The sequence below is a fragment of the Lepisma saccharinum genome, chromosome 2 (assembly GCF_977018435.1).
Source record: "Lepisma saccharinum chromosome 2, izLepSacc3.1, whole genome shotgun sequence".
Classification (NCBI taxonomy): domain Eukaryota; kingdom Metazoa; phylum Arthropoda; class Insecta; order Zygentoma; family Lepismatidae; genus Lepisma; species Lepisma saccharinum.
Window position 1 is genome coordinate 185,050,191 of NC_139230.1, and position 24,798 is coordinate 185,074,988.

At 38.9% G+C, this 24,798-nt stretch overlaps 1 protein-coding gene across 1 annotated transcript in view; it reads right to left on the reverse strand.

The window, feature by feature from the left end:
* Positions 1–24,798, reverse strand: part of LOC145980842 (low molecular weight phosphotyrosine protein phosphatase 1-like) — a 46,188-nt gene that overhangs the window by 18,815 nt on the left and 2,575 nt on the right. Inside the window, exons 2-3 of the mRNA XM_083113930.1 lie at positions 18,538–18,725; positions 13,262–13,423 (exon numbers count right to left, since the gene is read on the reverse strand). Coding sequence (XP_082970056.1) covers positions 13,262–13,423; positions 18,538–18,725 — 350 coding nt within the window. The remainder of the gene's footprint in view (positions 1–13,261; positions 13,424–18,537; positions 18,726–24,798) is intronic.

A 24,798-nucleotide genomic window follows, 5' to 3' on the forward strand; every position in this document is an offset into this window, starting at 1 on the left:
TGTGATGAAATTATTTCATCTCCATCTTTTTTCCAGAATGTAGTGTTCTATCTGGTAGATAGAACAATGGCACTCTCAAATGCAGCAACTTTTCGCATATAACAGACCCAAACGTGCACACAGAAATGTAGTTCTGTTGCAATACTGCAGATTTTATCACTGTCTGTGATATGAACAGCTTGGCAGTTGAGGCAAGACTTGCATGGGAGATACTGAACACCATTCTTGCGTGGTTTAATACATAAAATCTGTGGAAAACTTAACCTGTCATGGGGCTTTGGGTTGCATTCAACTGACATATCTAAAATTTCAATTATTAATTACAGCATAAGTACCTAATGAAACGGCCTCCCCGATGGCGCAGTGGTAGCGTCGTCGCCTTGTAATCAAGGGGTCCCGGGTTCGATACCCGGTGGAGGCACAAGTGGTTCGGATCCCACTTTAAACTGTAGGTCCAGTCCCAATTAGCCTTACTGTGCATAAAGTGGACTTAAAACAACAAACCAATCAACCTAATGAAACAACTTCTTCTTTTTAGAGAGGATTCAATATATTCGCCTTTGCAATGATACAAACTTTCAGCACAATGGTGACAAACGTTCAATAAATATATAATGTCTAGCTTTAAAGGGCTCTCCTGAATGGAAAATTGGACATAGAATATTTACATTCTCAATGGACGATATTTAGAAATTTCACAGTTTGATGAAAATGCTCTTTCACGAGTTCCGAACTGCAAATTAATTACTGGAGTACAATTATCTGTATTTTATTTTGGGTTCAACAATCTATTCTTAAAATAAGGAATTTTGAAAAAAGTGCTGAATATACTTAAAAGCTATGTTTTTCAATTTTAGGTTAACTAAAGTATTGAAGTAATGAAACACCTTTGACAACTTTTTCAACATGTCAATGATGGACTTCTGAGCAGCCAATACAATGGATCTAACTAAGGTCATCTGTTCAGGAAATGAAACAGTGCAGCGCATGCTGACTGACTTGCGTGAGTGAACTCGGCCCTACAACACACTACGTGCGCGTCTCCTACTATATGGAACAAATAATCTATCTATGATGTATCAGACACTGTAATTATGGTTCTGAATACCATTATGTATTAGCATTTAGTGTTATAAATATTCAAAATCGATGTACCGTGTTTTTCATCTGGTAGAACCATGCCTAGGTAAAGCAGTTCACTAAAAATACCAGTCACATCATAAGTTGATTATTACCGCAACATCATCTGATGAACACTGGATGATATTTATTACATTTTCAGTCATTTCCTTTCACAGGAAGTCAAAGTTTATTTATTGTTTTGTGTATGAACACAAATTTTCCACCATTTCTATCCCAAATGATTATGCAATTATGAGTGCATTATGCCAAAAGATGAGAAAACTCTACACCAGCAGAAGATGCTGTTGTTGTGAACAGTTGGACAAAATAATAATAGGAACACCAATGCAATTGCAGAAAACTTGTATTAGTAGGGGGTTGGGCCCCTCCTTGCCTGAATGACAGCTTGTATCCTACGTGGGATAGACAAATAAAGGTCCTGTACAGTGTGAACTGGAATACATAGCCTCTCCTCACACAAAACAGTCTCAAGTTCTGAAAGTGTCATTGGAGGTGGAAACCGATTACGCACTTTGGCCTCCAAAATACCCCACAAAGGCTCAATGATGTTAAGATCGGGGGACTGTGGACACCAGATGAGATGTTCTACCTCATCACTGTGCTCATCAAACCATGCATCAACACACCTAGCAGTGTGAATAGGGGCGTTATCATCTTGGAAGATGGGGCATGCATCGGGAAACAAAGTCTGAACCATGGGATGGAGGTGGTCACCCTGGATGGTGCAGTACTACTCTGCATTGATTCTCCCACGCAGGACGACAAGTGGGCCAACACCATTCCAAGATATAGCCCACCAAACTATCACAGACCCCCCCCCCCACCATGTTTCACGGTAGGCACTAAGCAGTCAATATCAAATGCTTCAGCAGGAGTTCTCCACACATAAACACGTCCTGTGGTCTGAAATAACGTGAAAGACGATTCGTCTGACCATATCACATGTTCCCATTGCTGCTGTGTCCAATTCTTGTGCTCTTGGCACCACCTTCTTCGTGTCACTGCATTACGTGTGGAGTCACCAATGGTTTGGGGATGGCAACTCTGCCATGAATGTTCACAGAATGCAGCTCCCTTTGAATGGTTTTCGTTGATACAGGGTCCTGGAGGTGATTGTTCATCTCTGCAGTTATCTGGGACAGTGTTGTCTTGTGCTTTTGAGTCACTATTCGCTTAAACACACGTCGATCCCTGTTGGATAACTTTGTTTTTCCCCCACTATTCTCCTTTGCAGACGTTGTCTTTCCATGTTGTCTGTAGGCTGTCAGAACAGTTGACACTGTGCTCGTGCTACACCAACAAGTGTAGCTGTTTTTGTCACAGATGCTCCAGCCAGGCAGGCTCCTATGATCATGCCTCTTTTGAAGTCTGAAAGGTCGGACATACCTGCATTTGACGGATAGCTGACTGCTCGCATGCAACTCTCACACCAGCTTCTGATAGACTGATATGTTTGCTTTCATCGCCACTAGATGGTTGAAATCTCTGCTGAGTGTTGTTCCTTTTCCACGACGGCGTATATAGGCCTTTGCAAACCAAGGTGTTCATATTATTTTGTCCATTATCTGTATATATATATATAGAGAGGGAGGCTATAGTTTAATGTTTTTATTAAGTGTTAGATTTTAATTCTATTAATAATGGTCAATCAAATTTCATACTTATACAAGAACTTTCCCTTTTCCTCTTCATCTCTTGTTTGCAAGAATTAATGTAACAAGAAATTATATAAATAAAATGGATTTCCAATGTTGTGGCAGGAACTGAGATCCGGTACCAAACTGATTTCCCAGAATGCAGTTTTGGTGCTTCTGCCTCACTTTAAGCACTGGTACCATTACGCGATAAAGGTGAATCCCACTTTAAAACTGTAAGGGCCAGTTTTTCAATGTTCAGTTAAGGTTCATGTTAGCACGTAACTGGAAGTTTGTGAAAATTTCAGTTTTTCAATGTACAGTTAGCTGGTAACTGTAACTCTGGTGGCGATTATCTTTACTGCTACTCTTTCTTGCAGTTACCAGCCTAACTGGAAGTTGCAAAGCAACATGGTTACCTCGTGCAGCTATCGAAGTTCCACACTCGCAACTTCACTGTCAGATTAAACAAGATATGATTCAAAAAACTGTTAAATTGGTACAGAAAAAGACTTGTTTTGTCTGGCAAATCTTACCAATGTCCATGCAAATATAGAAATTAAGCAGCGTAGTTGCTAGAATTCGCTTGGCGAGGTTGTGTTGGAGAATTTGTGACCAGGATATCCGGTCTACCAGGCGGCCAATATCCGTACAGTAATTTGGTGCAGTGGTTACAAGCACCACCTTGGTGAGCATGTTGTGTTTTGTAATAAGAGTTCGAGTCCTGGTCACGGATCATTTCTTCTTGTTGTCAATTACTTACATGTGTTGCCTTCAATTCATGCTTTATTGTTGAATGACCTCTGAGAAGTATCACAATAAATTTTAAAATTAATTTTACTCATACCTTCATATTTTTAGAACTTGACCTACAAAGCATGCTTACTATTAACATGTTCTTTTTTTGCTCAACAAACATGCATAGAGAGGTACAAAGCATGCAGTCAAATGTACAATATTTACATATTAATAGTGTCTATATCAACAGACAGGTATTATTAATGTTTCAACTTTCGAGTTCTTCACGCTTCTTCTACAAGAAAGTATCTGCGCTTGCACCTCATAACAGCATTTCTCCCACGTGGAATTGACCTTTATTCGGGGAAAGCCAAATCTGTAGTGCTGGCTTTTGATAATTTATTTCGTAAGCATACAGAATGGATATGCAGCTATTGTTCTAATCGTTTCCAATACAATAACATGCTTTCGAGCGTGGCGCGCTTGTAGTTGTATATTTAAATGCCAGGCTGTATGCCAGTCAACGTGGTTTGAAATTATATTAACAAATGGCATGCAGATCGATTTCCTGTAATTTCCATGCTTCAGAATTGCCAACACACTGTTTTGGAGAAAGAACTATGGGTTAGTTAACTGGCAGTTACTTTCACATTGAAAAATCCAGTACTGGTTAAGACTGGCTGTTATCTCCAACTGGCAGTTAGTTAACAGAAAGATTAACAGGACATTGAAAAACCGGCCCTAAGTCCAGTACCGATTAGCTTATCTGTGCATAAAGTGGGCTCAAAACATCTCTAAAACCTGTTAAAAGAAACTGTAAAATGGTCCTAAATATATGGTCATCCGTAGCAAATTTTGACAACAGCGCAGCCAAGCTTGCTGTCCAGGACGACGGCAATGTTGCTCATTTGTCTGCAGCAGACGAAAATCGGCTGTGGAATGCGATCACTGAGCTGAAGCGTTCAAAGAAATTCCAGTTTCCCGGTGATCGCTCGCAAGTGAGCCGCTCCGCATCAGCTCAGTCCTCCAAACGCAGGAAATGATCTTTTTTCATGATTTAATCACTGATTAAATTATTTTCAACCCTGGGAATAACAGAAAACAAACTATTCTATGACATGAGTGTAACACATTATATTAAGTGTGTGGAAAGAATAGAATAAACCCAAATTCAACCCTCAGGACAAAGTGAAAGAATGAGACTATAAAGAATGTTGAAAATGAAAAGTCTCATATGGATTACTTAAGAACATCTACTCCACAGAATTATGAAGACCACAAAAGAGATTATCAAAGAAACAGAAGCAGCAACTTGTGAATAGTTTGGTGATGACATAGAGGAAAACTTCAGGCAAGATAAAAATAAATTTTGAATAGTGATTAGGAACATTAGGGGAAAGTATAGCAGCGCAATCAGGAGTGTACGAAATAAGAATGATGAATTGGAAACAAAAACTGGAAGTGTTTTAGAAGCATGTAGAGGGTACTTTGCAGAAAAGTTTAAGAGGGAGGAGAACTAGCCAAAAGAATGGAATATGCATAGAGGAAGTGGTGGTTGCAGTAGAAGCAGTAGTCAAAGATGTAATTAAAAGAATGAGAAATGTAAGAACTGTAGGACAGAATAAAAAGTATGGAGGGAATGTGCTAAATTCAGAACTAGCACCATGATTTCAAAATATGTGGAGAACTGGAAAGATTCCATTGGGCTTGGAGAAGAACATTATAATATAGTGGAACCACAAGCAAAACAACCTGTGCAGGACTGTGTGTCCTGTGCATCGTACTAGTGCCTGGAGAGAAGAGGTAGAGTGGAGCATGCTTTCCTGTGGCCCAAGCTGAATAGATGAAGGCTTCTGGCCAAAGGTTCTTCTGCTTATGGCCTCACTACACAAATATACACTGTGATTAAAAAAGAATATACGTATTACAAACCAGTATGCTGTTGAAACTACTCATCGGGTTACAGTCCAGTGCTTCTGAACAGAAGGTAACATCCCATAGTTTCGTTCAATTGCCGCTAGATTGTGTTTGCAGCACTTGTGCTTTCACAATCCCACTATTTCAGTTCGAGTTGAAATAGTGACGCAGCAGCAAAAGGCATTCTGTGTTGTAGAGTTCGATAAGTGTAACTCTGCAATTACAGGGCAAAGACGTTTCAGCTTGCATTACGAAGTGAATCCTCCAAATGAGTGGAACATTCGCAGGTGGTATAAACAGTTCATAAACACTGCTTGCATATGTAAAGGAAAGAGCACTGGGAAACCGCATGTGTCTGAAGAAAATGTCGCGAGAATCCAAGCGTGTTTTCAATGTAGCCCTTCCAAATCAACACATCATGCAAGTCAGGAGTTGCAACTGCCTCAGACAACTGTGTGGAGAGTTCTGCGGCATCGTTTGTTGATGAAGCCATACAAGTTACAGTTTTTACAGGCACTGAAGCCTGAGGACAATGGAAAAAGAGTAGCATATTGGTTACGTGCGTGTTACTCACTATCAATAAACAAAAATATGTTAAAGTATTCAAATTGGTCTACTTACGCAAGTGAGTATGTATTCTTATGTGGACGACGTTTCGGAAGCTTTACTGCTTCCTTCCTCAGGTTGTCGTTTTCAGCTCGGAATATCAAGCCATGTCAGAGAAGTGTCATGTAAGGATACTGGGTGAAAGGTTTGGGTTAATGTAACAAATTTGTACCCTAGTGTACCGAGAGAGAAAGCCGGTGACTGCCTTCAAAGATGGCTATTAGACCATGGCGTAGATATATTGGTAGCATGGGAATATGTCAGGTGGTTTTTTCTTGTAACCGGGTACAATTATTTCCGCGTAAACGATAAGATTTTCCGACAGAAAGAAGGGTTAGCGATGGGCAACCCGATATCGGGTTTTGCGGCAAACATTTTCTTGCATTACTTAGAAAAAGCGGTTATGGAAAGGGTGGGAGTAAACATAAAATATTACTGTAGGTATGTGGACGATATCCTTGTAGTTGGAAAAGAAAAAGATCTTAACACTGTTTTTGCGGAGTTAGGAAAACAAGAGGACAGAATAAGCTTCACTAGGGAGAATTCGGTAGGAGGCAAAATTAACTACCTGGACCTAAGGATTACCAAAATTGAAAAGGGAATAAAGACAGGGGTGTTTCATAAACCCCTGGCAGGCAGTCTTTATATTAATAAGGCATCGGAACACTCAAGTAGGGTCAAATCGAATGTTTATTTAAACTTTTTCATAAGGGCTGAGAGGTTATGCAATAATGCCGTAGAAAAAGAAAAGGAAATATCGTGGATAATAGAGGTAGGAATGAAGAATGGATTTTCCGAATATGAAATGAACGTGTTAGCTAGGAGAGCAAGGAAGAATATTTCAAAGGGGAACCCCGATTTCGATAGCAAGTTAGAAAAGGAGGAAAATGAGGAGAGAGGGTTGGATAGTAAAGTTAATTATGTTGGGATACCGTACTGTAAAGGGCTCACGGAGAAAATTGAAAAAACAGTGAAAAAGTATGGTGTGAAATGCGGGACTAGAGCACCTAGAAATATTGAAAAGCATTTCACGGATTATAAGAGGGGGGTGAAAATGCGAGATAACCCTGATGAACAAAAAGGGGTGTATAGGATTGAATGCAATTGCGGGATGGAATATATTGGACAAACCGGCCGGAACATGCGTATTAGATGGGGCGAACACGATAAGAACGTCAAAGAAAGGGATCCGAAAACGGGGCTTGCAGAGCATATAATAAACAGTGGGCATAGAATAATAAAAAGAGAGGTTATCAAAAAAAGTAATAGTAAATTGGATAGGAACGTGTACGAAACGGCATTCATATGCGCGGCACACAGAAATAAACTGAACCGGGACGAGGGCAATTTAGATGACGTATGGATTAGCTTTTTTAAAAAGTGGGACAATTTGAATAATAAAAGGGCCCCGATGGGCTTCCATGTCACATCGGAGGTAAGGAAAGCAGCCGAGGTGGAACGGGAATTCTCCTTGGATTGGTGACGAGGGGAAGAAAAAGTGAGGGGAGGGATCTCTCATGGGAGGGGAAGTACCACTCCGCTGCGCGGCGCCATCTGCCCGCTCGCCTCACCTTGAGAGGGAGTTTAGGCTCTCAACGGCCACTCCAGTTTACCGTAGCAGTGGTTTTTACACGTTTTATTGTGAGTTTTAAGGGGTTTTTAGCAAAGTGGTTTTAATTCTGTATAGGTCAAGCACTATGAAGTGTTTTTAACCCAAACCTTTCACCCAGTATCCTTACATGACACTTCTCTGACATGGCTTGATATTCCGAGCTGAAAACGACAACCTGAGGAAGGAAGCAGTAAAGCTTCCGAAACGTCGTCCACATAAGAATACATACTCACTTGCGTAAGTAGACCAATTTGAATACTTTAACGTATTTTTGTTTATTGATAGTGAGTAACACGCACGTAACCAATATGCTATTGACCTCCGATACGGGGAGAAAAGTGCGTACATTCGAGAAGTTGAGGATAAGACTTAATAAAACCTTGATTAGGATAGGCTTTTTTAAACAATGTAAGAGGATGGGGGTTTTGCCAGGATTTTTAAAATGGGGATATCAACCTTTAAGTAATAACTGTCGGTCACAAAAATTAGAATTGCAACATAAAATGTTAGGGAAATGCATAAGGGAGGCTTACGGGCAGGTGGATAGACTGAACTATGAATGTTATAATTTACATTTGGAGATAGGGAAAAAACTCGACGATTTGACATGGAGGCGCATCGAAGAGCGGCATTTTAGAACCATCGAAAATGCAAAAATTAAAGATTTAGAAACCATAAGGAGGAAAACTGTAAAATTAGGCATCGGTAAGCAGACCAATAAAACTAAAATATGTGAGGGTAATATCGATAGTATGGGCGAAAACTTTTTAAATCTGACAAAATTAGACCCCCCAAAAGCTTTGGGTGATATGTTGAGCAGGGGGCATAAATTCGCTGTAAAGAACGAACGGTTTGTGAAAGAGGAGTTTGTTATCGCCACGGAGAAAATTGTCGGGAAGTTAGACGAGAAAGAGGATAAGTCCAAAGTCAGGCAGAGTGTACGTGAGATTATTGATGAACACATGTTGAGTCAAATTAGGAGAGGGTGTGTTTCCAAGGGTGGGAATAGAACGCAAAAAGAGAAAAATGACCGGAGAATTAGGGATGATTTAAACACTGTGAAAAAATGGGCCAAAGATAATAATGTGTATCTCATTCGATCTGACAAAGAAAATAAGATGGTAGTAATAGAAAAAGGCGTATATCAAAGTAAGTTAGAAGAATGCTTTCTAAATAATGATTTCGAAATGGTTAATGGGAACCCAATTAGTAAAATTAGAAATGAGATTAGACGTGGGATAGAAACCAGCATAACCTTAGGCAGCGGGGAAAAGAAGAAGCTCATTAAAGAAGTGAAGGAGGGGAATATCCCCACAGCATTCGGCATTCCAAAAACGCACAAGGCACTCATCCCACTTAGACCTATAATCCCCACCTATGAACACCCAGGGTATGGGTTGGCAAAGGAATTAATTAAAAGAATGAAGAAGATTAATGTTAACACCCAGTATAGCGTTAAAAACTCCTTTGAGGTAAAAAAGTCAATTGAAAATTTAGAAATCGGGAGGGATGACCAAATTAGCAGCTTTGATGTAACAAATTTGTACCCTAGTGTACCGAGAGAGAAAGCCGGTGACTGCCTTCAAAGATGGCTATTAGACCATGGCGTAGATATATTGGTAGCATGGGAATATGTCAGGTGGTTTTTTCTTGTAACCGGGTACAATTATTTCCGCGTAAACGATAAGATTTTCCGACAGAAAGAAGGGTTAGCGATGGGCAACCCGATATCGGGTTTTGCGGCAAACATTTTCTTGCATTACTTAGAAAAAGCGGTTATGGAAAGGGTGGGAGTAAACATAAAATATTACTGTAGGTATGTGGACGATATCCTTGTAGTTGGAAAAGAAAAAGATCTTAACACTGTTTTTGCGGAGTTAGGAAAACAAGAGGACAGAATAAGCTTCACTAGGGAGAATTCGGTAGGAGGCAAAATTAACTACCTGGACCTAAGGATTACCAAAATTGAAAAGGGAATAAAGACAGGGGTGTTTCATAAACCCCTGGCAGGCAGTCTTTATATTAATAAGGCATCGGAACACTCAAGTAGGGTCAAATCGAATGTTTATTTAAACTTTTTCATAAGGGCTGAGAGGTTATGCAATAATGCCGTAGAAAAAGAAAAGGAAATATCGTGGATAATAGAGGTAGGAATGAAGAATGGATTTTCCGAATATGAAATGAACGTGTTAGCTAGGAGAGCAAGGAAGAATATTTCAAAGGGGAACCCCGATTTCGATAGCAAGTTAGAAAAGGAGGAAAATGAGGAGAGAGGGTTGGATAGTAAAGTTAATTATGTTGGGATACCGTACTGTAAAGGGCTCACGGAGAAAATTGAAAAAACAGTGAAAAAGTATGGTGTGAAATGCGGGACTAGAGCACCTAGAAATATTGAAAAGCATTTCACGGATTATAAGAGGGGGGTGAAAATGCGAGATAACCCTGATGAACAAAAAGGGGTGTATAGGATTGAATGCAATTGCGGGATGGAATATATTGGACAAACCGGCCGGAACATGCGTATTAGATGGGGCGAACACGATAAGAACGTCAAAGAAAGGGATCCGAAAATGGGGCTTGCAGAGCATATAATAAACAGTGGGCATAGAATAATAAAAAGAGAGGTTATCAAAAAAAGTAATAGTAAATTGGATAGGAACGTGTACGAAACGGCATTCATATGCGCGGCACACAGAAATAAACTGAACCGGGACGAGGGCAATTTAGATGACGTATGGATTAGCTTTTTTAAAAAGTGGGACAATTTGAATAATAAAAGGGCCCCGATGGGCTTCCATGTCACATCGGAGGTAAGGAAAGCAGCCGAGGTGGAACGGGAATTCTCCTTGGATTGGTGACGAGGGGAAGAAAAAGTGAGGGGAGGGATCTCTCATGGGAGGGGAAGTACCACTCCGCTGCGCGGCGCCATCTGCCCGCTCGCCTCACCTTGACAGGGAGTTTAGGCTCTCAACGGCCACTCCAGTTTACCGTAGCAGTGGTTTTTACACGTTTTATTGTGAGTTTTAAGGGGTTTTTAGCAAAGTGGTTTTAATTCTGTATAGGTCAAGCACTATGAAGTGTTTTTAACCCAAACCTTTCACCCAGTATCCTTACATGACACTTCTCTGACATGGCTTGATATTCCGAGCTGAAAACGACAACCTGAGGAAGGAAGCAGTAAAGCTTCCGAAACGTCGTCCACATAAGAATACATACTCACTTGCGTAAGTAGACCAATTTGAATACTTTAACGTATTTTTGGAAAAAGAGTAGAATTTGCTGGCAAGATACTGGAAGCTGTTGAAGAAGATAACAGTTTCATGGGAAGACTTGTGTTTAGTGATGAGGATACTTTCCACCTTAGTGGTACGGTTAATAAACAGAATGTAAGAATTTGGGGCCTACAAGATCCACATGCATACATTGAACATGAAAGCGATTCACCAAAAATCAATGTCTTTGTGCTATATCCCATTCATCTGTGTACGGTTCGTACTCGTTCAATGAACAAACAGTTAATGGTGCATGAAGAAGATTTTGACAACATAATTTTCCAACAAGATGAGGCCCCACTCACTGGCATCGTCAAGTGCACACTTTTCTCAATGAAACTCTTCCAAGATGTTGGATTGGTTGTCAGGCAGTTAACGACTTGGCACATTTCAGCTGGCCTCCAAGGTCACCGGACTTGTCTCTGTGTGACTTCTTCCTATGGGGGTACATTAAGGAAACTGTTTACCAAATGACATGGATGAGCTGAAAAATTGAATCAGTGCTGCTGTTGCTTCAGTCATGAAAGTAATGCTTGCCCGAGTTAGGGACGAATTTGATTACCGCTGTTGGAGGACATATTGAACATCTGTAGATAAAACTTGTAGTGTTTGTGAGTCTATGTACAAAGTTTCACACATTTACTATTTACGGTTTCTAAAATATACCTTTTTAAAATACATATATTCATTTTGAATCACCCTGTATAAGGGTAATACCAGAGACTGTGGAAATTAGCTCTGTATGTTTGTATGGAGGTTAATGAAAGTGTACTCAAGAATACTGGAAAGAAGGTAGCACATTTGCCTGGAATCAAATTTTGTAGAAAAGCAATCAGCCTTTTGTCCAGGAAGACAGACACAAGACGATATCTACTCTGTCATATGTGAGAAGTAATCTGTCATTTCAAAACTTGAAAGTTGCTTCTGATATGATACCACCATATAAAGGGAAGAAGGAAGGTTCAAACAAAAGTTTTTCAGCAATAAGTTTGATGTACGATGTAGTAGGAGTGGTTTGACTGGTGGAATATGACAACTATTTATTTTAGATACAGAGGAGTAAAACTAGGTGGTGGTAAGAGTCAACTATCATTTATAACTGTTATAGATGATGTCATAAAAATGGGCAAGTGTACAACAGAAAAGAACAAAGTGACAATGTGGTGAATGATTGATTTATTTTATTTTACTTCGCATTTTGTGCCTCATGGCTAATTTGTGAAGATGGGGATGAGTGATGAAACTGATGAATGGACATTCACAAACAACGAAGCCTGAGCGGGATTCGAACCCAGGACCCTTGGTATCGCAGCACAATGTGCTAACCATTCAGCCACAGGGTCCGGCAATGTGGTGAATGAGGCCAGTGTACTGTCAAGCTTTGGTGTACACATACGTATTACATGGTGCTAATTGAAAATACAGAAGAAAAGTTGCACAGAACAATACTAGACTGGACAGAAACATCAAAGGAAAGGGGTATGGTGGTTAAGGAAATAACACCAAAGTGAAGAAGGTGTACAGAACAGAAGATCAAGTAAGAAAATTAAGTATGACCTGTAACTGGAAGCAACTTGAGCAAGTTACAAGCTACGAGTAACTGGGAACAGTACTTCTTCAAAATGGGAAAATAGAATCAGACGTTTCAAATTGTATGCAGAAAGCAAATAATGCACATTATCAGTTGAACCAGGTAATATTTGGGAAACAAGAAATTAGAACAAAGGTCAAACTCAAATTACGTAAAACAGTGACTGGACCAATACTATTGTATGGTAGTGAAAGTTGGCAAATGAAATGAAAGGAAATTAGAGAAATAGCAACAGTAGAAATGAACTGATATCATAAGATAGCAGGTAAAACAAGAGGCAGGGCAAGAAAAAAAAGAATCAGGGAAGACCTGAACCAAACATAAATTAAAAACAACTCATTAAAAGACAATGAAGTGGTTCGGTCACACAAAGAGAATGGAGAAGGAAAGGAAACCTAAGCAGTTTCTGGAGTTGAGGAAACATGGGAAGACATTCTGCAAGATAAAAAAGATTGCAGGAATAGAGAATAGTGGAAATGTTGAGTTGCTGCTGTAATGGAATAAGGGGAAAAGAAAGATGATTACTTATCTAATTTAAGTATTGTTTGATTATGCATTTTAAAGCTGTAGTTTCTCATTTAGTGGAATGTGCAAAATTGTAAATCTCATAGCACAGAATTATTCACTTAGTGAAAGGCCCTGTTGCAAATTTTTTGTTCAATGCTGGACATGAACCAACAAATTGTGAAGTGCTTATGACATCAGTCTGCTTGTCTTCTCTTATTCTAAAATTATAGTGTATACTTACATAATATGGATCTCGAATTATAGTCTTCTTCTGAGGATCAAAAGTACCAAGCAGCAGGATTTCAGCTTTACTATTTGCAGGTGCCAACTTCCTTAAAGCTTTCATATTTTCCTCATCCATTCCAAATATATAATCATATGTTACGAAATCCTCTTTCTTCACCTGAAATATTGAGAATGTTTCAGTCAATCTACATATGTACATGTATTCACTCCTTCTCACACATACAAATAATCAGAGCTTTGAAAAATGGTTCAGCCTTCCTTCTACAGGTATTTTTATGCGATTAAGTGACAATTAACTTTCAAAACTGATACTTGAGAGCACAGTTTTGATGTTAATCTGGCAACACTGCAAATGACTCAAGAGGCTCGTTTAAAGTGCATCAGATTATTGCCAACTGCTATTAATGACACACACACATTATTAAAATTAACCACTGTTCATTTTGTGGATGGTAAAATTTGTTGTATGTGTGCATTGCTCCACAATATGGATACACCATAACAATTACAAAGGTACTTACAGTTCGGAACTTCCTTTTTTACTTTCTTTCTATTCAGTTCAGTTATGTTATGTTGCCTTTCAACAATAGTTTGAACCTGGGACCACTAGCTTCAGTGCACATTACGCTGACCACTCTGCCACAGAGACTGGCTCTAGCTTATCCACTAGATGGTTGCTAACATGTATGTGACTGTCACATAACACTTCACAAAGATTTTAATTGTAATTTCCATCATTTTATCATTTGTAAGGATATGTTTTAATTACAATGATAATTTAAATGTAATTTGATTATTTAACATCCCAGCTATCAGGCTGTGAGTACCTTTTAAATTATTTTTGGTATATCTAGAGCCACATATTTATGGTGAATAAAGATCAAGATTTCGGTTAAAAAACTGGGCACATTTCAGGATCAAAAGCAGTATATAAAAAGGCATTCTGAAAATGGTGCATAGAAGCCTAAATTTGATTTAAAAACCACACATTTTACACAAAATGAACATCTCCCTCTTGCAGATTTATGTAATAATAACAATAACACAGTAACAGTGCATAAGGGACATTGAGTTGCACTTGTTACAAACACTTCCACACCAGGGAGATTTATTCTGCATGAACCTGAAGTACAACCTTGGTGACAATGAAGTTCGACCAGAAAGGAATACATGATTAATTGTACATAGGCATAGGCGGTGGAATGGGTGACCCCCAGAAGTGACGCATGTGTTTAAGAGGAGGCGTGTGAGCAGGCAAGAATCGTGATCCTAGCATGTTGCACCCAAGGTCACGTAAATAACGAAAACGGGGAACTATATGCGTGACATTGAACTTCGACCAGGCACCAGAACCATACGGAAAATTCCAGATAGTGGCGCATTCGACGGAATCATGATGTCACGGACACGATAAGGGAGTCCGCCGTATATAAGCGCGTGCTGTGCACCGAGGAACCGCAGTGCATCATCACCATGGTCAGGGGCAAACCTATTGACAACACCGTGAGGAGAAGAGTGGTGGAGTTGCAATGGGATGGACTCTGTGAACGGGAAATAGGGCGCCAACTGAACTTACCCAAGTCAACCGTCCACTCCATCATCAAACACCACCAAAATACGGGTAGTACAGAGCCAGGTAAGGCCCCCGGTCGAAAACGCCTGCTGAGCGTGCGTGACCTACGGATATTTAGGCGCTACATCCAGACCAACAATCATGTTTCTGTGGCCGAATTACGACTGTGGACTCGAGAACGCTTTCACATTGAAGTGTCAACCAGAACCATTCGCCGTTACCTACAGCGATGCGGTTACCGAGTGTACAAGGCGAAACGTAAACCCTTCCTTTCCATGTTGAACAAAGGCAATCGACTACGGTGGGCACGAATATACCGGGGATGGACATTTCGGCAGTGGAACAGGGTTTTGCAGACGGACGAATCCATTTTCAATGTCGTGTATGGGAAAATACGGAAAACAGTCGTTTGTCGGAAGGAGGAACAGAATGAAGCAAAATGTTATGCACGTCGGGTACAGAAACCTGCGTCAGTGATGGTATGGGGATGCATGACGGCATCTGGGGTTGGCCCACTACACGTCTGTGAGGGCATTGTGAATGCACACGCCTATACATGCATACTGGAGCGGCATCTTCCCACGGTGCAAAGGCACTTGTTCCACAGGCGGCGTCTCATCTTTCAACACGACAATGCCAGGCCTCATACAGCGTGGCTGACAAGAGAATGGTTGACTCGCCATCACGTGCGAACTCTGCCATGGCCACCATCGAGTCCCGCCCTCTTGCCCATTGAGAATGTGTGGCGTGTTCTTAAGCGACGTGTCCAACAGAGGGGACCCACGACACTGGCTGCTCTTATCGCCTGCCTGCAGGAGGAATGGCACCGCATCGATGTGGAATACCTTGAGCGACTCGTCCGCAGCATGCCCCGACGCATTGCCACAGTTATTCGCCGACGGGGCGGCGTCACACCATGGTAAACAGGATCCCCTCTAACAGTGGTCGAACTTCAATGTCACGTGTAGATGGACGAAAATGTTTTATTTTGTGTGGTCACCATACATTGCTGCATTGCAGCGGAAATTTATGTTTTCCTTTGTTCCATGTAGCCTGCTGAATAAAATATGTTCAGCATATGCATGTGTTCTCCTTCTTTCACAACACACTCCTATATTTGTGACTGGTCGAACTTCATTGTCACTAAGGTTGTACATACATGCTGACATGCTATTTTTGTATTATTGTATAATTGTAGTTGTGTATTAATTACATTTGTCATGGAATATGAAAGAAATTCTACAAAAAATACTGCATAAAAGAAGAAGGTTGGTGTTTTATTTCAGTTAATTTTGTTGAATGGAATTCAACTTAAAAAAAAAAAACACTTCCATTTTCCAGTAGTGACTTGTTCAGAAAATTCAACACTTGAGGGGTTAAAAATCACCTTGCTGAGATTCATATGAAAGCAATACATGTAATCAAGGTGTAAAACCTACATAAAATAAAAAGCAGAGGGCTGTAAAAGAGAACTCTACACATTAAGAACCAAAACATAGCACAATACACAACCTTAGAGATGATTATCCTGTTTGAAGTGATGTCCCATGCACAAAGTCTACATATAGAATAGCCTATACATAGTTTAGAAAGTCTACACAAAAAAAAAAGCAATGTGAAATGCTGATTTGAAGAAAAAGTGTTTTTTGAACAACATTAAAAAAAATTAAAGTGATCAGACCCTTTGAGGGTCATAGAGTACATTTGGCATAGATGCCTACATTCTAGGAATGCAATCCTTACGGGAAAAATAAAACTGTGAAACACGGACAGAAAATGTCACTCATGTGGGTTCCTTAGGTACATTGGCACCCAACTGGGTATGACTTCCTTTAACCTCAACAAAATGGGAATTTTTGCAAAAATTTGGACTGGCTACCTATATCAGAGATTGCCAAACCATCGATTGTGAGTTCATTTCCAGTAGCTCGTAAGGGGTTGGTTGCAATTTGTGATTCCAGCTATCTTGTTTCGCCATGTCGATGCAAAAGGAGAAAATACAGGAAAGGTACAGATTGATTTTATCCAGGGAGGTTTAAAAGCAACGACAAGCACCAAAATCCTCCTACATCACATTTTAATATCATTCACATTTTGCCTTCGGAGGATGGTTGAAAAAATGCATCACAAAATATGACATGCAGTGTTACATTTCACAATAAATGTTTCCTAGTATCATCCATGGAGATGATCACTTTTGTGCAGCATTTCAAACATTACAACACATGGAACTCCACAGAATGCACCCCATTCAAACAAAAAATTATATCTAAAGCACTTTCAAACAATATAGTTTACAGGCTTACAATATGGTATCTGCCACTAGGAGAAGCAAACATTTCTTACCTGCTTACATAAATAATAACAGTAACAATATGCTTTATGCTCCTGAATTGGCTGTTTTCGTGAAGATGTTTTTAATTATTTCAAAACAAAAGAAGAGCTGATTAAGATTATTCCTCTCAAAGGGCATACTATGTGACATGACATGTATTTCCTCGGAGAATATTGCTGTGTATGGGTTTAGCAAGCTATGGTTTGGCATGATAAAGGACTCATAGCATTGTGCTAAAAAGATAAAAGTTTTCCCCTATTCCTACCACTGCATTATTAACCAACAAGTGTCATATGGAAAGTTTTTCAAAGCAAATGACACCATAAAAGTTGTGAAAATTGTGAACAGAGTAAAAGGACAAGCCCTACAAACACACTTATTTAAAGTGCTGACTGATAAAGTGGATTGGCAACATGGTGATCTATTGTTTCACAATGAGGTACAGTGGTTGAGTAGAGGACGATTTCTACAATGTTTCAATTTACAGTAGTGGTGTTTTAAAAGAACGTGGTCAAACGCACCCTCAGCTTCAAGATTCTGGTTGCAGGATTATGCATTCTCGATGGACATAACAGAAAAGCTTAACAAACTTAATTGTCAACTGCAGGGCAAGGATAATCTTTGGGAGAAACAATCTCTAACGTGCAAGGAATTTCGAGGAAGCTTTAGTGGTAGAAAATTAATCTTACTGCAGGTCATGTCCTGTTTGAAAGACAAGATGGAAGAACAGGGCCCAACATAGCCTTACTGTATAGAGTAACCACAAGGAAAAAAAACCTTGGACGAAAAGTCCCCGTGCAGCTTTCCCTACAGCTCGGGCCATAAGGAAGCATGGTCCACTCTCCCCCTCCCCTCCTCACGGGAGTACGGTGCACAGGTGTCGCGGCTCTGCACAGGTTGTTTTGCTTGTGGTTCCACTATAGTTAACATCATTTTGAAATACTTCCAAGTATGAGAGAGCAGTTTCATGGAATATAAGTAAATAAGGAACACAAGCATTCAGTAAGTTCTTATTTTAAGTTATTTTTCTATATCTTTAGGTTAAACATTGCAATGAGAATGAAAACAAATGAAAGAACATTGTTAAACGAACAACACCCAAGCCAATATATTAATTCAAAAAAGAAACTAGGCTGGCAGGATCATGAGTTAAGTTGAAGGCAGTTTCATCATCACATGTTACCTCAATAAGCTGTTACGGCTTATGATATTGATTGCATGAAAGGAAATAAAAAAAATGGATAAAAAACACATTTCTTTATACTGCTATTAAAAAAACTGTTTTCTGCACCAAGTTTCTTTTTCTGTTCCATCTGTACAATTGACAATGTGAAAAAAATAAACAAACAATTAACTGCCATACCTGCTGTGCCTTATGGGTCATAAGAACCCCACGCTTGCTCATAACCTTCGTTGCTCTGGGATCAGGGGAACATCCTACATGCCAATTACCCAAGGCAGCACTTTCCACATGCCACTTATCAAGTACACCTCTCTTCCGGGCTTCTTCTACAAAAACAGCTTCAGCAATAGGCGAACGGCATATATTCCCTAAAAAAGAATTTAAAATCCCCAATGATGACAACTCTAATGGAGCACAAGAGGAAAATACAGCAAAATTATATCTGACTTCATTCCTCTCAGTGTGTATGTTGTGACACATTCATTGATCCACTTGTGTCTTTGTGTTGTTTGGAGTAAGTATTCAATCATATGTTTTACTGTTGTCAAATACACTGGCCCCCTAGGTTGGCGTGGGTTAAGTTACCAGTTTTATGGTGATGAATTTCAAATTTATGCTTTCCAAGATCAAGTTTGTTTCTACAGTTTCATGTGAAGATAACAGTATAATTCCATGGCTAGTGCAACAGTGACATAAACATTGGAAATTACTGATTTAATAGTCAAGTACTGGTAGTTTACCCTTTACATCCAAAACCCGAAATCAGAGCTTTCAGTTCTGGCATCCTGATCTGGAAACCTGGATCTGAGGTCCAGAATGCTCATCATGATGATTAGGCAAAAGTAGCATTAGAGTGACATAAAATAACAAATACAAATAGAGTAAGTTCTGCAGAAAACGTTGCATAAACTTGTAGGAAATGAAGATAGTATGAGAATATTAAGATAACCAAATTTAACAATTCTAACCCACTCAAAATATATAAATAGTAACACAGGCAAACATGCAGGAGCATAATTATTAGAGCACCAAACCTGATCTGTCTAATCTACTCATGAAAAGGGATATTCTTCTGAAGAAAAAACACAATGCAAAATCAGAAAACCTGTTTAATGTTATTGTAGGTGGTAACCATTCCAAATCAAGGTGGCCACTCTAGGACCATGATTAAATTCAAGTATAATTCCAGTTTTCAAAGCAACCTTTCCAAAAATTCAAGGGTACAAGCAGATGTTTTCTCCATTTCAATGTATTACGACTCTCCACAACCACACACATACAAACAAAAATACAGTACTTTTCACGGTCGGGTCGTCCGTAAAGCGGCGGCTAGCACACCGGGCAGTGAGTGTGTATCTGCCGGCATTTAGACCCACAGCTGTACAATGGAAGAATTGAAAGAAAACATCAGGAGAGAAATCGAAGCAATTTTAGAAAAGGAACTGATACGTGTTAGTGAAAATTTCCTAAAAAGATGCTGTGAATGTGTTGATACAGGAGGACAACATTCCCAACACCTCGTGTGACAAGGTACGTGCTCATTTTAATTGTAACTGTCAATGTAACTGTACGAGCTTATTTCATTACATAGCTATCGGTTCCAGTTACGCGAATGTTGCATCCAGTTTGCCAGCAGATGCGCTGTCACTGGCCGGCACGCTAGCCGCCACTCCACGGATGACTAGACCATGAAAAGCACTGCATATTAACAATATAAATGATTTGCAAGATTCCAATGTATCCAAAACTTCTAAATCAATTCAATTAAATGGTACATATATTTAAAATATTTAATTTAAGGTGTGTAGTTTACATTTGCAATTACACATATTCAAACTTGAAATACAAAATCAAACACAAGTCACAGACATTACAGGACAAACTAATCTATAAAAAATTGTTAATCGTATATGAATTTCAAGCTCAAATTTGCTTATTCAACTTCAGGATACCTTATCTTGCAATAATCTTCCATCTGTCAGATAGATTGTTCTGCAAAGGACACTAAAAAAGTAAAGGATTGAGAAATCAAAACTGTGAAAATCTTGCCTCGGGGTATTTATAAATATGTAGAAATTCAATGGGATTTGGATTAATAAAAGTTGCAATTTTTTTCAAGTCTACGGAGAAAAATTCATGGAGAACTCACGCATATGTCCTGGAGCCAATAATTGATTCAGAATCCCTGGTGAGTAGCCACCCTGCAAATGTTTCATGATTCTTCACAAGTTTTATAAAAATATTAGGAAGTGCTTTAGAATACTGAAAACGATTATGGAAGGAAGTTCAAAGCTTGGAGAAACTGATTAGCACAGATAAAAGTATCACCAAGGATTTTTTACTGGAGAAATTATGATTTGAAAAGTAGCTTTGCAGAGAGCAATCGTTATTGGTTTACGGTAGTTTCAGACATTCTGTTCTGACAGATTTTTGTGCAAAGCTCAAAGGGAGTTCTGGGCTTGAGACCAGATATTACATAATCAGATATTGGAAGCATTTATGGACTTACTTTAATGGTAAGAGTCTTGAACGTCACCCATCTAACCTAACAACAAAAGCATTTAGGGAAGTGTTAGTAATGATAAGAGCCCTAAATCTGACCCACCTAACAATGGAAGTATTTATGGACATAATACACCAAATCCCACGTATGTAAAGTAGATGACAGCAGTAAACAAATGCCTGCTCACAAACAAAGAATCACATTGGAGAATATAGAAGGGAAAAATCGTTATCCAGAAAACACACAGTAAGTAAATCACATCAGGATCAAATGAATCATGAACAAGTCATTGAATTGAACACAATTGAAAGCTGATGAACAGCGTTCCTATTGGAAATCTTGAATTGTCTAACGTTGCTCATGTACATGACCATTTTTTTTATTTAAATGAGAAGTGATACATTGTTTACATCTCATGCTGGTGCCATTGCATCTGCATTCATGACCGAGAGGTCGTGTCCCGATAATCGATTTCAATAGCATTTGCTCTGATTGGTTGACAGCCCGGCTTGTATGGTGTTATTTAGAACCGTTCCTAATTAGAAATGGTTGGACCTAACCTTGCATCCAATGAGAAAAATGACGTGGTCTCTGACGTAATTTCTTAGTAAGAGTTCAATTCAACGACTTGTTCGTGATTAATTTGATTGTGTACAAGACACTTAAGATTCTGAAATATGTGTTAACAGACATAAATAGAAATCAAATCATGTAAAAAAATGTGTTTACTAGAGTTCTGCATCGAGGCTTTTTAGCTCTATCGTCTAATAGATTGCAAGGATGAAGCTAGATGGTTTACGGAATAGACTCTTTCTTCACTCGAATAGGCAAAAGATCAGTATACGCTCAAAGCCCAGTAGTTCACGTACAACAGTAATTTGTCTGTAGTAGTGGACCTTCAAATATGCTTCATGAAGTGAAAGATGCAGTTAAATTGAAACTCAAGTGAACATAGTCATCATCTACATGTTAAATTGTAATTTAGTCTATCTTACCAATACATAGCAATATATGAAAATGATTAGATTATTATGGGCTGAAACTACCAGCACAAATTTTATACATATTTGTACGATTATCGTCACATTGAAATGATATTTGATATTTTATATATTCGAGCGAATTACGCTCGAGTGTGGGAGATTCAATCGAGTTTGAGCAAGCAAAAGTGGTTCAATGCAGTACTCTAGTGTGTACCATGATCAGTTGAAAATTAAACAATCAGAACTTGGGCCTTATAGGCAGTGCTCGAAAAATTTTCTTCAAAGCTAGGCGCCAGCTCTGAAAATCAGGCTCCAAGAAACTACCTACTAGCAATTGTGCATACTACAGTGTGTTTCAAAAGTCGCACAAACCAAACTTTGAAAATGTATATCATGAAACCCATAAGAGGTATTTACACCAGGTTTTCTGCACTAAACCAATCATGTACGCTATCACTGGGTTAATAAATTTATGTTAGCATGTATCCAAATAAAAGCAATTACATTATTTTAAAAAAAATATTGCTAATTTGCTGAAAACATCTTTGAATTGATTTTCAACAATATATACCAACGTAGAAATTTTCAGCGAAAAATGCAGGTTCGACCAGGACTCGAACACGGGTCTCTGATATACTGTACCATTGCGTGTGTGCAAAAAATGCATTAACATCTCTACGCTGGGAGGAACCAGGCAATGTCAAAGTCTGCTGAGTTTCAAAGGCAACAGATCCCGTTGCGGTAGCACTAGCAGAGACGATTCCACACAGGTAAAACAGCAACAGCGAGAAATCAGGCGAGGCCAGGCTGGCTCAGTAGCTCAGTGGTTAGAGAAATCGTACGGTATACCAGAGACCCAGGTTCGAGTCCTGGTCGAGCCTGCATTTTTCGCTGAAAATTTCTACGTAGTACATCTTCTGTGTGTGCCTAATCTTCAAAAATAATACCAACTGTTAGCAATTTGTGGGATCATTTGTTGGTGTTTGACTAGTTGTAAAACAGTTGCTTTGTGAGGTACAGCAGAAGTAGGGGATTTTTCTTGGAAAACCTCTTGCACATGAGTGTAAGAATGAGTAGTAAAATACTCTTCAGCAATGCACACGCGCTGCTCCAAAGAATACGCCATGCTGAATCAATTAAAAGAACAGGCATAGTAGCATCGAAAGTGAGCGAAGAGAATTCAGTGTAACCAGAGCCAGACTAGGATTCTCTCAAGAGTACAATTTCGGCACAAAATCTTAGGTTATAATTTTTCACGTAAATGTATAGCGAATACTTAGGCACATGTGGCGTGCGTCTGTTGACCTGCCGGACCCTGTGTCTGAGTGGTTAGCACATCGTGCTGCGACGCCAGGGGTCCCGGCTTCGAATCCCACTCGGGCATGGTCGTTTGTGAATGTCTATTCATCACTTCATCACATCTTCGCAAATTAGCAAAGATGCACAAAACGCGAAGTAAAATAAACTAAATCAATCATATATTTCGACCTGCTAGCATTGCCATATATGTCCCAAAAATGACACTTTTTCACTCAATCCATAAAATCGCCAATAAAAATCCATCAAATGTTGCACATGACCAATATTGGTCGCAAATGACAGATTGACATGTCATCAGACATCTAATTATGACCCTTCGATAATTTCTTACGTATTTTTCTAATTCAAAAGTGAATTTCTGGAAAAATTTTAACAATGCCTTCCGCCAGTTATTAATTTATCTAAATTTTCTGTATGGAGAAAACTGATAATTTTAAGCATTGAAAAATATCTCAATGGATGAGACTTTATAATGCAGAAAACCCGGTGTAAATATCTCTTACAGTTTTCATGATATACATTTCCAAAGTTTGGGTTGTGCAACTTTTGAAACATTCTGTATAAGAAACATTCAAAACATTGCTAAATCATTCGAGAAAACTGGAAATGGGGTGTTGGGGGACAAAGAGTAAGAAATTATTACCGACTCTCTGGAATGTTCACAACGTTCATTTAAAAAAAATCATTTGCTAACTTACGCTGTACTGCAATTTGAGCTTAGAATCATCAAAATTTCGTACATATTACAGCATAAGAGCACAGTCGCCAGGATTTTTCGAGCCCTGCTTATAGGCATGTAGAGAATCAGATTCATGCAGAAAATGAATGTCTATCATGATGATATATCAGAATTACACAATCAGAAACTGAGCCAAAATTCCTGCTTCTCGCAACTTCTAACAAACTTAAGCTTGTTCTGCAAACTTCGAACACTAATTCAATTCGAAACTTGGAACATTTTCCCTCATCCTCACAAAATAATCACCCAGCATGATCGATTCACCTCAAGGATTACATTGATCCATGATTTTGTCAATTACAGAATGTCATATTACAATAATACATTGAGTACATTGTTGAGTGTTACACAGCTTATGATCCAATAAAAGATAAAAATATATTTGAACATTACATAGATATTGAGTGTATATATACATGTATAATAATGTATAGATAAAAGAATACACAGATATGTTTGTCTGTGTTAATTTACTTTTGTACATTTGCTCATAGTGATTAGGTAATGTATTGAACATTACCAGTCCTGAATGGTCAATACTGTTTTTCTACGTCTGTAGTCTCAGTGTTTGTAAGTAATAATTTTGAACTGTTCTTGTGTTGTATTTATGAAGAGCACAATTTTTGTTAAATAGGTGTGGATGTTCATGTATGAATGTGATCGTTTCTGAATATATATATATATATGGGGTTGGCAATTATTTAGATGCTGGAATAAAGGTTTACTGGCTGACCTTGGAGTTGGACACACATGATGCTATTGCACAGACCAGTCAAAAGGTTAACACATACTGAAATCATCCTCATGGGTGCAGATGTATTGCACAATTGCATTAATGAACATTAAACTATGTGGTTCCGAATGTACAATGATTTTTTTTCAAAGTTTCATAGGAG